The sequence below is a fragment of the Paroedura picta genome, chromosome 3 (genome assembly GCF_049243985.1).
Source record: "Paroedura picta isolate Pp20150507F chromosome 3, Ppicta_v3.0, whole genome shotgun sequence".
NCBI classification, from domain to species: Eukaryota; Metazoa; Chordata; class Lepidosauria; order Squamata; family Gekkonidae; genus Paroedura; species Paroedura picta.
The window spans coordinates 66,773,683-66,787,081 of NC_135371.1; the positions used below are offsets into that span (position 1 = coordinate 66,773,683).

General features: G+C 50.9%; 1 protein-coding gene across 7 annotated transcripts in view; it reads right to left on the reverse strand.

Annotated features, from left to right (window-relative positions):
- Nucleotides 1–352: 352 nt before the first annotated feature.
- Nucleotides 353–13,399, reverse strand: part of DBN1 (drebrin 1) — a 56,403-nt gene continuing 43,356 nt past the window's right edge. For 2 of the 7 annotated variants that reach the window (XM_077326217.1, XM_077326222.1), the window contains exons 4-15: nucleotides 12,626–12,700; nucleotides 12,190–12,339; nucleotides 10,925–11,002; nucleotides 10,479–10,630; nucleotides 8,099–8,162; nucleotides 7,804–7,863; nucleotides 7,178–7,289; nucleotides 4,389–4,520; nucleotides 3,129–3,263; nucleotides 2,234–2,973; nucleotides 1,510–1,612; nucleotides 353–1,328 (exon numbers count right to left, since the gene is read on the reverse strand). In XM_077326217.1, coding sequence (XP_077182332.1) covers nucleotides 1,258–1,328; nucleotides 1,510–1,612; nucleotides 2,234–2,973; nucleotides 3,129–3,263; nucleotides 4,389–4,520; nucleotides 7,178–7,289; nucleotides 7,804–7,863; nucleotides 8,099–8,162; nucleotides 10,479–10,630; nucleotides 10,925–11,002; nucleotides 12,190–12,339; nucleotides 12,626–12,700 — 1,872 coding nt within the window. In that variant the 3' untranslated portion in view covers nucleotides 353–1,257. The remainder of the gene's footprint in view (nucleotides 1,329–1,509; nucleotides 1,613–2,233; nucleotides 2,974–3,128; nucleotides 3,264–4,388; nucleotides 4,521–7,177; nucleotides 7,290–7,803; nucleotides 7,864–8,098; nucleotides 8,163–10,478; nucleotides 10,631–10,924; nucleotides 11,003–12,189; nucleotides 12,340–12,625; nucleotides 12,701–13,399) is intronic. The other 5 variants (XM_077326218.1, XM_077326221.1, XM_077326219.1 and 2 more) reach the window with 5 other exon arrangements.

Here is a 13,399-nt window from a genome sequence, read left to right on the forward strand (position 1 = left end):
TTTCTGCTTGAAACACAAAATCTGAAAAATTCATATCTCCTCCCCCCTTGTGAAACACATTTCTTAACTATTGTGGCTTCAGAGCAAAGCAGTCCTTACAAGGGTATTCATTAGGGGAAAAGGTAGGCTATATGATAATATAATTATCTCCTTCTGAGGACAGTCAAGAAACCCAGGACTGGAATTCTAGTGCAACACACAATCCCTGGAGCTGGGAGCAATTCAAAGACCTCGAGTTCTTTACTTGGGGAACACCGCAGGAGAACAAACCAGTCCCACTGTAACTCCATGGAGGGAGGGGGCGGGGGAATAGACTGTCCTCCTCTGAAAAAAAGGCACCAGTGAGGCAAAGTCAGCTGCCCTGCTTGGAATCAGTTTATTTATTAACATACATTAAGCACATTTGCTGTTACAGAATTTGTGCTTTCAAAAAAACAGTTACGGTACGTGAGAGAAAGGAAACCAAGCATGGAATGGAAGAGGAAAGAGGGCTGGGGAAGAGGAGGGGTCCATCCAGAGTCTCCCTTTGTCCCAGGCTCCCAGGGCAAAGAAAGGCCTAAGGAGAAGGGTCTGGAATGGGCTTGCTCTCCAACATGGGGGCTGTGGAGCCAAACGGGGGGTGGAACAAGTTTTTTGCTGCTGACTGCTGTTGGAGCTCTGAGCTCTGCAGGGCCCTCGCTGCATCCCTGGGCACTGGCTGTGTTTGGGGCCAAATGGAGAAGGTAGGGGCTGGACGCCAGAGCTTTGCCCACAGAGGGCCATCTTATTGCCATATTTTATTTTAAATTCGTGCAAAATATCTAAAGCTCTGGGCAGAGTCTTCTGTGAGGAGGAAGGGCCCCTCCCTTCCCCCAAGAGCAGCACACACAGGAGATGAACCCACATGGCATCCATGGCATTGAAGAGAGGGGAAGTCCTGGGGGGGGGGCAACAGGCCGAGGCAACTGGAAAGTGGTGAGGGGGCTGCAAGGAAGCTACCAACAAAGAGGGGACCAGGCAGATTTACACGTTTCCTATTGACAACATTAGAAAAGAGAGAGAGAGAGAGAGAGAGAGAGAGAGAGAGCGCTGGAAAAGTTACCCCGGAGTACCACAGAGAACATTCTATTTGGCTACCTGGGGCACCAACTGAGGCCTTGGGCCGCAGGGCTACAATACAGAGCAAGCAGGCACCAGGCCCTCACTGCGGTTGCCCCAGGCTTGCGCACGCTGCGCTTGCGAGGTGCAGGATACAGGAGCTGGGCACAGGAGCGGCTCTTAAACGTTGCCCCCGAAGCTCTCTTCCTCTTCTGGCACTGGATCAGCATCCCAACAGGTGATATCGATTTCTGAGGGCGAGACCAAACAGATTAGCCCTCAGTAAGTGTGTCTGGGCCAGCTTTCAGAAACTGGAGGTCGGAAAAGTTTCCTTCCAAAAGACCATGCTCTTTTGGAGCCAGATGCCAAGGTGCCAGCACCTTGGCCAGCATGGCAAACATGGAGCCAATGGTTGTTACTCTATGGGCTCACCTGGGGGCTTGTTGTAGAACACTGGTGGAGGAGCTTTAGCAGAAGGTTCTTCCGACTGGTTGAAGTCTTCATCTTGTGATTGGCTGAAATAACCCTCACTGGTCTGGAAAAGAACACAAGAGCAAAGGCATGGCACATGCTGTCCTTTGGGAGATGCTCATTTCCTTTTGCTCCCCACCAGGCAATCTGGAACAATGGTTACCCCATTCCTTAGCACAGGTCAGCCTGTTTCAACTACCCATGAACACACAAAAATACAAGGAGCGGGGAAAGGCCTTATCCTTTTTTATGATCTCTGCTCTGTTAACAGGTACTGAAAGTAGTTTCAGAGGGCAGCCATGTTGGGCTATAGTACCCCAAAGACCAACAAAAGTTTCAGGGCGTAAACGTCTGAGAGTCAAAAACCCCCTTTGTGTCCAGAGAAGGGAGCTTGGATTCTTGGAAGCTTATGCTGGAATTCTTGTTGTATTCTTAAGATGCACTGAGGGATAATTAACCCACATGAAATAAACATAGCCTGGGAATGCCATTGGGGAGCATGTTTTTCTGTTCTTTTTTTGGTGGGAAAGAAGTGCAGTCATTACTATCCCAGCAATGCTGAAGGAGGAGAAGGGCATTTTCTCTGCACAGCAAGAGGGCTAGCTGGGGGGGGGGGGGGACTCTGCTCCAGAAGGGGCAGGCACAGGGGGTCCTGGATCCTCATACTCTAGAGAAGCCTCCTCACCTGCGTGCTTTCCTTCTGGGCTGTCTCTCCATTGGTGAGCAATTGGGGCTCCTGGTGCACCCCAGAGGCTTCCTGCAGGGCATGCTGGTAGCTGAGGGTCATCTGGTGCAGCCCTTCAATGGCAATCATGCTGGCGGGCTCTTCGTCCTGCTCAGCATCGCAAAAGGTGGCCGGAGGCTCGGGCAGGTCATTGAAGTTCAGCAGGTTGTCATCAGAAAGCCCTGTGGAGGCTGGGGGCTCCGGTGCCCCTGGAGGAACACCCACCTCGACCAGCATGGGGGCAGCTGCGGGAGGCCCATCGTGAAGGTCCCACGGTGCAGGAGTGGGGGGTCCACCCTGGATCTGCCAGGCGCCAGGCAGAGTAGGCTCTGGGACACTGCTGTCATTCTGCCACAGGTCAAGGAGGTTTTCTGAAGGGGGGGCAGGTGGCTGAGAAAACCCAAAGGCCTCCCCCAGATCCAGAGCCTCCTCGTTCTGCATAGGCAGTGGGGCTGCTGGGAAGAGAGGCTCTTCTTTGGGAGGCGGGGCTTCGGGGAATGGAGGCTCCTCCTTGGACTCTGGCAACACCAGGTCCTCTGGGGGGCCTGCCCTGCCTGGCTTAGGCTCCGTCCAGTCAGCTTCTGGCCAGGTAGACTCCCCGGGTGGCTCTTCTGCCTTCTCCACTGGTTGCTCCACACTGGGAGGAGCCCAGTTCGTAGCCAGTGCCACTGCTGTCTCCTCACTGCTTGGGCTGGGGGAATCTGCAACATGGAGGAAGAGGGCTGTGGACATCGGGCCTCACACACCGCCAAGGGGATTCAAGAAGAGCTAGTTTGATCACTCAGCCCTGACCTCTCAGAAGGGACAAGGATGGCCACAGGTTTGAGAAGTGGGTGGCGGGAGACACTGTACCTACCTTTCAAAGCATCCTGCTGCGTTACCTCATCCAGGGCACGTTCGATCTGCTCGCCGACCGGCGTTGAAGCTGTACTGGAGTCGCAGGGGCTGCTGGCAGAGGCAGAGACCTTTCTGTGCGTGTCCGTCTGGCTGCCTGTGAATGAGTCATGCAGATACTCAAGAGGAAGCTGAGAAGCCCGATGTTGCACCCTCACAGAATGTGCACACAAGACACGGACGCTTCATCTGAAATCAGCAGCTATTCTTTTGCCCGAGGTCTTCCAATGTGTCTGCGCATCCGGATCAAGCCCCTCTACAGACTGTAGCAGGCTGCACCACATAGGTTACCTTCCCTTGCTGTTATCAACAGACAGGCTGGGAAAATGGAACAAGTTCAACCCATTTCTACTGCCTCTGGAGAGATGGGCCTAACATCCTGGGGTGCTCTTTGGGGCACCACAGCCCAAGAAACAGAGGTGGCAAATACAAGGTAGCAGTCTGTACTTCTATCCCTTTACCAAACAGCCCTTGAAATTAGTGTATAGCCTTCCCTTTGTATAGCCCCTCCAAACCTCAGCCCAGTCCTCGTTGCCTTTGCCCAATCAGATCTGTCCCTGCCCCACACTGGTGCATCCACCCGCACCCCATCCTATTCAGAGCTGCACCTCTATTTCACTCCTGCCGCACCCCTGGCTGAGCACAGACCCAGCTGCCGGGTATTTTCAGCTGTCGTTCCCCTTCTGCCCGCGTGTGACCAGGCGCCCTGTCCCTCTTCTCTAGTAAGGAGCAATATATGCTCCACTAAGGAGATTAAGCACCCTGACTGTGGCATCCCTAGCTTGCCTGAATCCAGTGCTCAGATTTGGGGTTTGGCTGCCTAATGCAGAGAGGTTCCTAGAGCAGCCCACCTGTCCAGATATTTTTGAGTGAGTGGGGGAGGTGAGGAAGGAAGACAAGCGTCTTTATTAGACCATGCAAGCCCTCCTGAGAATCATGGCTGCTGATGCACAATGGAAGGTGCCTGCTCTCACCAGCTCCACTGCTCTCAGCCGGGGCTACTCCCTGTCATGCAGGAGGCCTGGAAGATATCAGAGCCCTGAATTCTCCCTGGCCCAGTCTGTGGCCAGCTTCTTGGGCTTCAGCTCCCCCTTTCAGAGGGCTTGTGGAGCGAGGGTGGGTGGGGCATGGCCGAAAGGCACAGGGCGGAGGGGCAAGGCCCTGTAAGCAGCTGCCTCCCCGAACCAACTCCCCCGAGGCCAGTCTGGGCCTGGCTACCTACATGGGAAAAAGGAGGAGAGGTTTGGTGTACGGTGGCAAGTGATATAGGGGAAGGGAATCCGTGGAGGGGAGGAGGAGGAGGAAGGCAGCCCACTGTCAGGTGTCTTTATGAAAGGACAGTACTGACGACCTGCTGAGAGAAAGACAGACAGACGGACGGAGACAGAGAAAGCAGAAGAGAATGGTCAGTCTCCCCTCCAGCTGCCCACTCCATCACCCGCCCCCCTCTCATGCCACTGGGCATTCATTGCCCACTCTGGGGGCTGGGGAGGCAGGGAAAGAATGTGAGGGGTGTGGGTCACGAGGAAGAGCAGGATAACTGGAGGATGCCACGGCAGGGAGGCCGGTGCAGGGGGATCATAGGCACGGTGTCCAGGGGCTGCAAGGGCTGGAGTGCATCAGTGCCCAGGGCTCGAGTGGCACATGACAGGCTGGGGAGTGCAAGAAAGTCAAAGGGGAAGAGGAAGCTAAGAGGCAGAAGGAGACATACTTGGTGCTGGGGAACAGGCTCATGCTGGACTTTGGTTCAGTATTGACAATTTGGTCCTCAAGAGGGCCAACCCAAGCTATATTACAGAAACCCAAACCCAAATAACACCATGCCCAGCCCTTATCCAAGGCAGAGAGAGAAGTAGTGAACAGCCCAAGGCAGTGGTCCCCAACCCCCGGTCCGGGGACCAGCACCGGTCCGTGGATCGGTCGCTACCGGGCCGCAGCTCCTCCTCGTCCTCCTCCCTGGCTGTTGCCTCAGGGACTGCCCTGCCTCTCTGCCACTGGCTCCCCCTCGGCATGGCACTGCACAGCTGCTGCTGGTAGCGGGAAGTCAGGGGCTCCGGCAGGAAAGCAAGTGGAGCAGGGGCTCAGGCAGCGGCAACGTCCCTCAACAAAAGACTAACACCCCCCCCCCCCCCGGCCTCAGTAAAATTGTCAAGCGTTGACCGGTCTCCGGTGATAAAAAGGTTGGGGATCACTGGCCCAAGGGACAAAAATAAGCAGGAATACAGGTCCCAGGGAGTTTTCTAACCAAAGGGGAGGGGGGAGAACACAGCCGGTGCTGTTTCCACATCCCACCCTTGTAGAACAGCAGCCTCTTAAGGAGCCTGTGAGAGTCCCCATCCTTCTCACCAACCCAAGAAGCTGCTGGGATATATCAAAACTCTCTCCTCCATGTGGCACAGCAACTACAAGTCGAAGGGTCTCACTGCCTTGCACTGCCTCTGTTCTGCCTGTGCATTTGATACAGGAGCTCCTACATGGTCACAGGCCCAACTGACACAATTCGGGCCCCAGTAGTATATCTGCCCTTCTTTTATTGCCCAGTTCCTGCTGCCCAATTGCACCTATCTCGTCTCCTGCCAAGAGGAGAAACTCAGTCTTGATTCCACCCTTCCCTAAACAGCAGAAGGATGTGTGTGTCCTGTGGTACAAACAGAATGCTGTTACATCCTTCCCTCTCCAATGATGGCCAAAGGAGAGGAGAGGAGAACACAGCGGGCTTCCACTGCAATGGTAACAGAACTGCCTACAAATGAAAACCAAAAATGGATGACCATTTGCCATGGGGTCACTAGTTGAGGACAACCCTCCTGGGGAGCCAATGATCTGTAAGCTCTGGCACCAAGAGGGGGGGTGAAGGAGGGGGGCAACCAATCCCAAAGCAAATTAAGTTACTAAGGGGTTGAGAAAAACCAAGCCAAACAGCAAGAAAAATTGTACCAAAAAGGCCTAATTTTTAACAGAATTGAAAACAGAGAAATACAAGAATTAAAATAGTAGATCCCTCTGTGTGTGTGTGTGTGTCCGCCCTGAGTTTGCTAGGGAGGAGAGGGTGGTTTATAAATACAAATAAACAAACAAACAGAGGGATAGAAACAGAGAGCTACTTTAATTCTTGTATTTCACGGTTTTCCATTCTATTAGTTAGTGCCTTAATTTTTAAAAAACCTTCTGTCACCCCCTCCTGATATGAAGCTGGCTGTGAACATGGCTCCACAACACTTTTAACCAAGACTGGAACATTTTCAAGCAGTGACTGTGTGACCAATAGCCATCTGCTTGCCCCCAACATTATCAAATGATGAAATGCAGTGCAGCAGCTCTTCCCTTCCCTACAGACAGATGTGCCACCTTTGAAAAACCACACTTTTATTAAGCTTCATCTGTAGCAAAGGCCCCCAGCCCTCCTGTGGAAGTAGCAGCATCCAATGCCCAAGAAAAACACTATGACCCTGGTCCCATGAGAATGGAGGAATAACCTGCCTCCAGTTTCTAACCAATCCAAGTTAGAGAACAACGTAATGGAAGCCCAAAGGTAAGGGCAGGATCATTCTCCAGGATTTGGTGGCATTCTTAAAACTGATTCCAAAAACCTTTATACCCACTCCCCAGACTAAATTCCAAGCCCCATCCAGCTGCAGTGGATCCCAAAGGTCAATTGTGAAATAGATGAAAGACAGCAAAGGTAGCCAAGCAGAATCTCTAGGCACATTCTGCACTTGCTGCCTTGTATTTATATTAACAAAATAAATAGTAAAATGTGCTTTTGATTAGTTGTTTTTCCTTGCTGCTTTCCTATTCTAAGAAAACTAGTCCCAGTAAGAAAACTGTCCATACTTCCTTTCATGTATGGGTTTCTGGATCCCACCTCCCTCCTCCCAGATCCTTGCCTCCCACCCCCCAAATCAGTTCTGGTTCCATATAACTTAACAATTGCTTCCTGCAACCCTTCCCTTTGTGGCAAAACGCCTCCTCCTCCTCCTGCCCCAGTCTGTGATGACGTGTCTCCCCTACCTGTTCTGCTGAAGGGTGGGGCTGTCTCGGAACCGGCCGAAGCCACCCGCTCTTGCTGCCTGAAGAACTCACGGGGGTTCTCGGGCCGCTGGGCAATGATGGCAGCCGCCTCCTGCCGGGATACAGGAGGGGAAGAGGTGAGGGAGCTTTGTGAAGCACAGCACAGTCACTCAGCATACAGAGACCCAGCCGGGAACGGAGCCCAAGCCCTCCCCATGCAGTTTCCAGAGCAACAGTGACCAAAGACAGTATTTGCCACACACATAAGCGGTGTGCCCTCCCCCCTGGCCCACCACTGACAATGGCACACAATGGAGACAGCAGCACAAAACTGGCTTCCGACAAAACAAACACACAGCAAAGGAGAAGAGACAAACACAGCCCAGACTCCACCTTGCTTCTGAGAGGTACAACTGACAACCAGCCCTCCTTTAAGCAGGGTCTTCCTTCTCAACATCACACGCCAGCTCATTCACAGGACAACAGGGACCAGACTGAAGCCTCTCCCCTCCCCCTCCGTCAAAACTCTGCGCAACAATGACAATCCTCATGCAGCAATAGCCCTGTAGGGTGCATGGTGGTCTGCTGCCTACACAACGCATGCTGTGCCCCGGGGCCGCACTCACCTCCACCTCCGACTCAGACTTTTTGGGCTGCTGCCTGTCTTCGTCGTCCTCCTGCTCCCCCTAGGGAGAGAGGTCAGCGTCAGCCCCAGGGCACCTCGACCACGCCAGAAGGCCCTACTCCTTCCTAACCTAGCACACAGCTGCAGCAAGGAAGAGCTCTCTGGGAAGCTGCAGGATGGGCTCACAACATCACCGGCCAGCCTTGGTGCTTCATTCCTACCTCGGCCACAATCACGCTGGGGGAGCCGGTGGCACAACTGGGCCACCCTCCCCCAGCTCCAGAAGCATCACTTACAAAGATGGACTGTTCCTTCAACCGCTGCTTGGCCTCCTCCGCTTCCAGGCTCTGCTGCTTTCGCCTGAGAGGGAGGCAAAGAAGAGGACTTGAGGTTTCGATGTTCTAAACTCTTGAGGCTTAAGCAGACCTGTAGGCCGCCTTGGCTGCCTCCTGCTATCTGTCTGCTATGCGACTCAGGAACAATCTAACCCCTGGCTTCTTTATTCCAAATGTTTATGTGCCTGGATATCCCTTTTGCATTCTCTACCAACATTCGTGAACAAGTCTAGATGAGTTTTGTTCCCTCCTTCCCCTGTAGATCTCATTTCCTCACCCAGATATTACTTTCATGGGTCCTCCTTCAAGCCCTTTCTAAAGCTTGCTCCAAATCTCTTTTTCTAGGGGTTCCGAACTGAGCAGCATTCCTGCTACAGCTTCACCAGTGATCCAAGAACCATGGTATCTCCACTTTGAAAAAATTATTTTCAAATGTCCCCCCAAAATCCCTGCGTAGTTTTGTAAGATCATCACTTTTTGAATTGTATCCCATCTCTATCTCTGGTTTTTAGATCGTTACATTTTGATTTTCCTTTCCTTTGTGTGACACTTCACATGCCAATTTTTATAGCACTGTTACTTCGTTCTGTGCATTCCAGTTATGCCTGGTTCACCAAGGCTATTCTCCTTTCTGAGCCTAGCATTCAATATTGGCATCCTGCCCTAATTTAGTGCTCACTTCAAATTCAATCAGAATCCACTGTTGCATCCGAAAATGGCACTTCTTTCTGGCCTACCTGATTCCCTTAGATATCTAGCGGGCAACGAAATGCACATATATATTTAAATGCCCCATCTGTGCTGGGTTCAGCCTACTTATTTTTTCCCCACTACTGTTTTCTTTAAATGGTTCACTTAATAAATATTGTAATCTTTTAATAATTAGCACCGGCTATCACATAAACACACACGCACATGCAGATCCCCATGATCTAAAACAGTTCCTTTAATCCTAAGAAGCAATAAAAATAGACAACATTATGCAAAACAAGATCAAAACCATGAAAGCTGCAATGGCAACCTGCAGATAATTACACATACACATCACCTTGCCTGCATGCAAAGAAGTATGATGTAAATGGCATGGGACCTCGCTGGTTTCTCCTTTTGATAGTCCTTCAAACCAATTTTTAGCGGCCATTTGAAAACTACTTCTACTTTGGTTAAAGGAGCCAACTTTCCCATCATAAAAAACCCTTACTGTAAATTATAATGTTGAGTCAGCAATGACGCAGAAAACGAGACAGAATCTTTTTACTAGGAGAGCAAATCTAAATGGGAAAGGATGCTAAGACCAAGCCGAGTCATACCACTGACCGAGAATGTTGTCTAACTTGATAGCTCCAGGGAATCCTTTCTAAACCAACTTGTCTGCCCAGGAACCCTGGCACACCTGTATGATGCAGAGGATTCTAAGATGTGTTTTCACATGTGCTCAGAGCATTTATCCAGTTCCTGGGGTCTCATTATTGTAAGAGTATACCATCAAATGTACAAACTCTTGCCATCTACACACTGCAGGAAATGACTAGTAGCCAGTGTGGAGTAGTGGTTAGAGTGTGAGATTAGGATCTGAGAGATCCAGAATGTAATCCCCAGTCTGCCATGGAAGCTTGCTGGTTGGCCTTGGGCCTGGAGACACAGTATTTTGTAGTAAGAGTAGTCCTTTGCATAGGCCAGATAACCAGGAGGACAGCAGGGCCAACAAAGTCCCCAAGGGTCTTCCAGTGCAGAAGGGCACTTTTGTATTGACCAGGAGAGCCGTGCAACCTCTAACACAGAAGCGGGATCCTAGGACCTGCCTAACCCAAGGAAATTGGCAAGCATTCTTAGCAAGGACAGGAATGCAAAAGTTGAGCTATAAAACAATATAACATTTTAACAATTATTTATTAAAGTGCACCAATATTAGGTTAAAAACAAAGTAAAAACGATATAAAAAAACTGTACATATCTAACTGCACACGAACAGACCAAATGCATTTTGACCCTACTGGGTCTTTCTTAGTAGTCAATAATATTAAATAATGCACTCTTATCTAAAACCAATTATGAAGTATAGCTGGGTGGTCAAAAGAAATCTGTTAGGTGTAGCCCCAACTAATACTGGCATAGTGTTTCTTTTTGGAGCTCCACCTTCTAAGATATGTAATATCTAGGAACACCACTCTCAGCTATTGTTTTACTCTGCATACAGAGTGCATCTCATGTGCATCAGAAAAAAAACTTGTTTTTCTTGACTTGCCCATAACTTACTGCTTGAATTGCACTTGGTCTCAACTCTGTTTCCTAAGTCCCATTCACCACCACCCCCTGCCAGACACTGAGAGGGCCCCCTTGCCTGTGCTCCTCGATCTGTTCCTCACGCTCCCGGTAGCGCTTCTCTCGTTCTTCCTGCTCCTGCCTCTCTTGCTCCATGCGTTCTTGCTCAAAGCGCAGCCGCTCATCCAGGGCTTTCTTCCGCTCCTCCTCTTTGCGCAGCTCCTCCTCTTTCTACAAGAGACAAAGAAACAGCATTGATGCCTGTCCTACCTAGCAGCACGCTACCACAGTCCAGGCCATGCGGATAGCAAAAGCCAGGATCCTCTGTGCATCTCTGTCTCCAGACACTGCCCTATAGCCATCAGTCACAACCAGATTTTCTGATGCAGGCAAAATGACCCCACTGTAAATGCTGTAATACAACTACAGGGGCAGTAACCAGCGACACGTGTGTGGATGCAGCCCAACAGTGCCTTGTGCCTGAATGTCTTGCTCTCCAGGCCGTGCTTTCTACAGTCCACCTACCTTGGCTTGCTCCCAGAATTGTTCCCGGTTGAGTCGTTTCATCTCCACAGCTGCATCAGTTTTCTGATAGGTTGTGCCCTGGAATGAAGATGTCAGGTCAGGGCCTGTGCAGGTGCCCATCTTACAGACAACAGATATTTGTTGCCTCTTTTGAATAGCCTAGTTTCTGGTTTTCACTGGTGTTCTCAGCTAGTGTAGTGTAGTTGCAGTAGTGTTGGACTAGGATCTGGGAGACCCAGGTTTGAATCCCAGTCTGCCTCAGAAGATGGCTGGACGACCTTGAGCCAGTCACTCTCTTTCAGCCTAACCTACTTCACAAGGTTGTTGCGAGCATAAAACAGAGGGGGAGATAATTATGTTAGCCACTTTTAGACCCCACTGGGGAGAATGGCAGGATCTAAATCAGGAGTGTCCAAACTGTGGCACTCTAGATGCCCGTGGATTACAATGATCATGAGCCCTTGTCAGCATACTAGCAGGGACTCATGGTAACTGTAGTCAATGGACATCGGGAGAGCCACAGTTTGGATAACCGTGGTCTAAATCAACGGTCCAGAACCTTTTTCCGGTTGCGGACTGCTGCCAAGGGGTGGGGGGAGAGGGTGATCCGGGGCCCGCGCGGATCTCCCCCACAATGCGCGTTTGCGTCCGGCGGGGCCACAAACGCGCACACATGGCAGTTTTATGCATGCATGTGCAGACCTGCCACACATGCTCATTTGCGTGGCGGCTCTGCACATGTGTGTATGTGCGAAACTGCCCCATCGGGCACAAATGCACATGCGCGGCAGGTCCGTGCATGCCCATGTGTGCCGCCGGCGTGCCAGCGGCCACGCTTCCCTCTCCCCCCCTCCCGCAGCAAGAAGCTTGCCAGGCTGCAAGCTAATCTGCTGCTTTGGCGGCCGATTTGCTTGCAGCCTGGCGAATTTCTCGCTACGGGGCAGGGTGGGGGGAGTTGCGGACCGGGGGTTGGGGACCACTGGTCTAAATGAAGTAACTAAATAAATGGAAAGATAAAGATGTGTGTGAGGGATGGGCAAGAAATCTTCATGGAAGTCTACAGCTTCTTGCAGAAAAATTATTCTGTTCTCCTGTGACCATGCAGTAACATCTGCAACCTCATGCTGCCCTTCTTGTTCTAAATACAAAACTTGATTACTGCCAAAATCCACAAGCTGTTCATGTCCTGGTCTTCCTTTCCCTTCTCCAACCAGGGCAAAGGGAACCTGAGGGTGGCTTCATGGAGAGGAAGCAAGGAGTCTTACCACAGGTTGGGTGTTTTCATCCTCGCGCAAGCGAAGACGGTGCAGCACCGGGCTGGCGATGCGGGCCAGGCCATTGGAGAGCCGCTGTCCAATGGCTCCCGGATCGATGTCTTCCACACTGCTAGCATTGACAATGACATCCACGCCCTGCTGGGTCAAGCATTAAAATTACAGAAACTGAGGCAGGGGTCCTCTGGTGCAAGGGGCTGAGCTAGCCGCCCAGGAACAGGCTCGTTCAGACTAGCACAGACCCCAAGAGCTCCTTATCAGTATGCCAGTCATGAAACAATGCCTCTTCTTTTACAAAGCCCAAGCACCCTTTCCAAATGATAGAGCTCCACTCCTGCTCTGACATTTGTATGTAATAGCAGCAGCCTCCGACCCCCCTCCTTCCCTTTGCATCCACACATCCCTTCCCACAAATTCTGTCACTGACCTGGAAGAATTCAGCAACCTTGGCCACATGACTGGCACAGGCACATTTGCGGGCATCAGCTACATCCTCCCCTACCTGTCAAGTTTAAGGATAATGAGAAACAGAAATGGTTAGCACTTTGCAACAGCAGTAGCAGCAACTGCAGCATGACAGTGCTAGGTGGCATCAGCACACAGGAAATCCACAATGGAGAGTAAATGCAGCAATAACTTTGGTGATGCCGATGCAAAGCAGAAGTACAGCTCCCTCCCACCAAGTGTCCACTGCTTTACCCCAAGATCCAGAGCATTAATACCCAATCTTCCCCTGGAAGGAGTGTGAACCAGAACCATACGTCTTCTACTACTTCTCTACAGCAGGTCCTTCTGTCTAAGGGAAGCAAGCAGGTTCTTGCTAGGGCCACCAGCTCCTCCCTTTCAAGGGAAGATACAGAGATCTGTGAAGCTCTGATCCCTTACAAACGCATTTCCCTTCTCTGTTACATCTTGGCTAATGCCAGCTTCCACCCTCCATAACCAAACAGACATGTGGGGGAGCATGGACAGTTTTGACCAATGGTAAATTAACCACAGTGTTGTAGCCACCCCCCCCAAACTTAATTTATAGGTGACCCACACAATGCAATCTCATTGAAATCCATCTTAAATGTAACACTCTGGATCTGAGATCTAGAAACAAGGAAACAGCCATTTACAGTGCTCCCCCCCCAATTCTTAGATACCAGACTTGAACTTTTATTCTGTATTTTTTAAAGTACCTATCTTTTAAAATTTC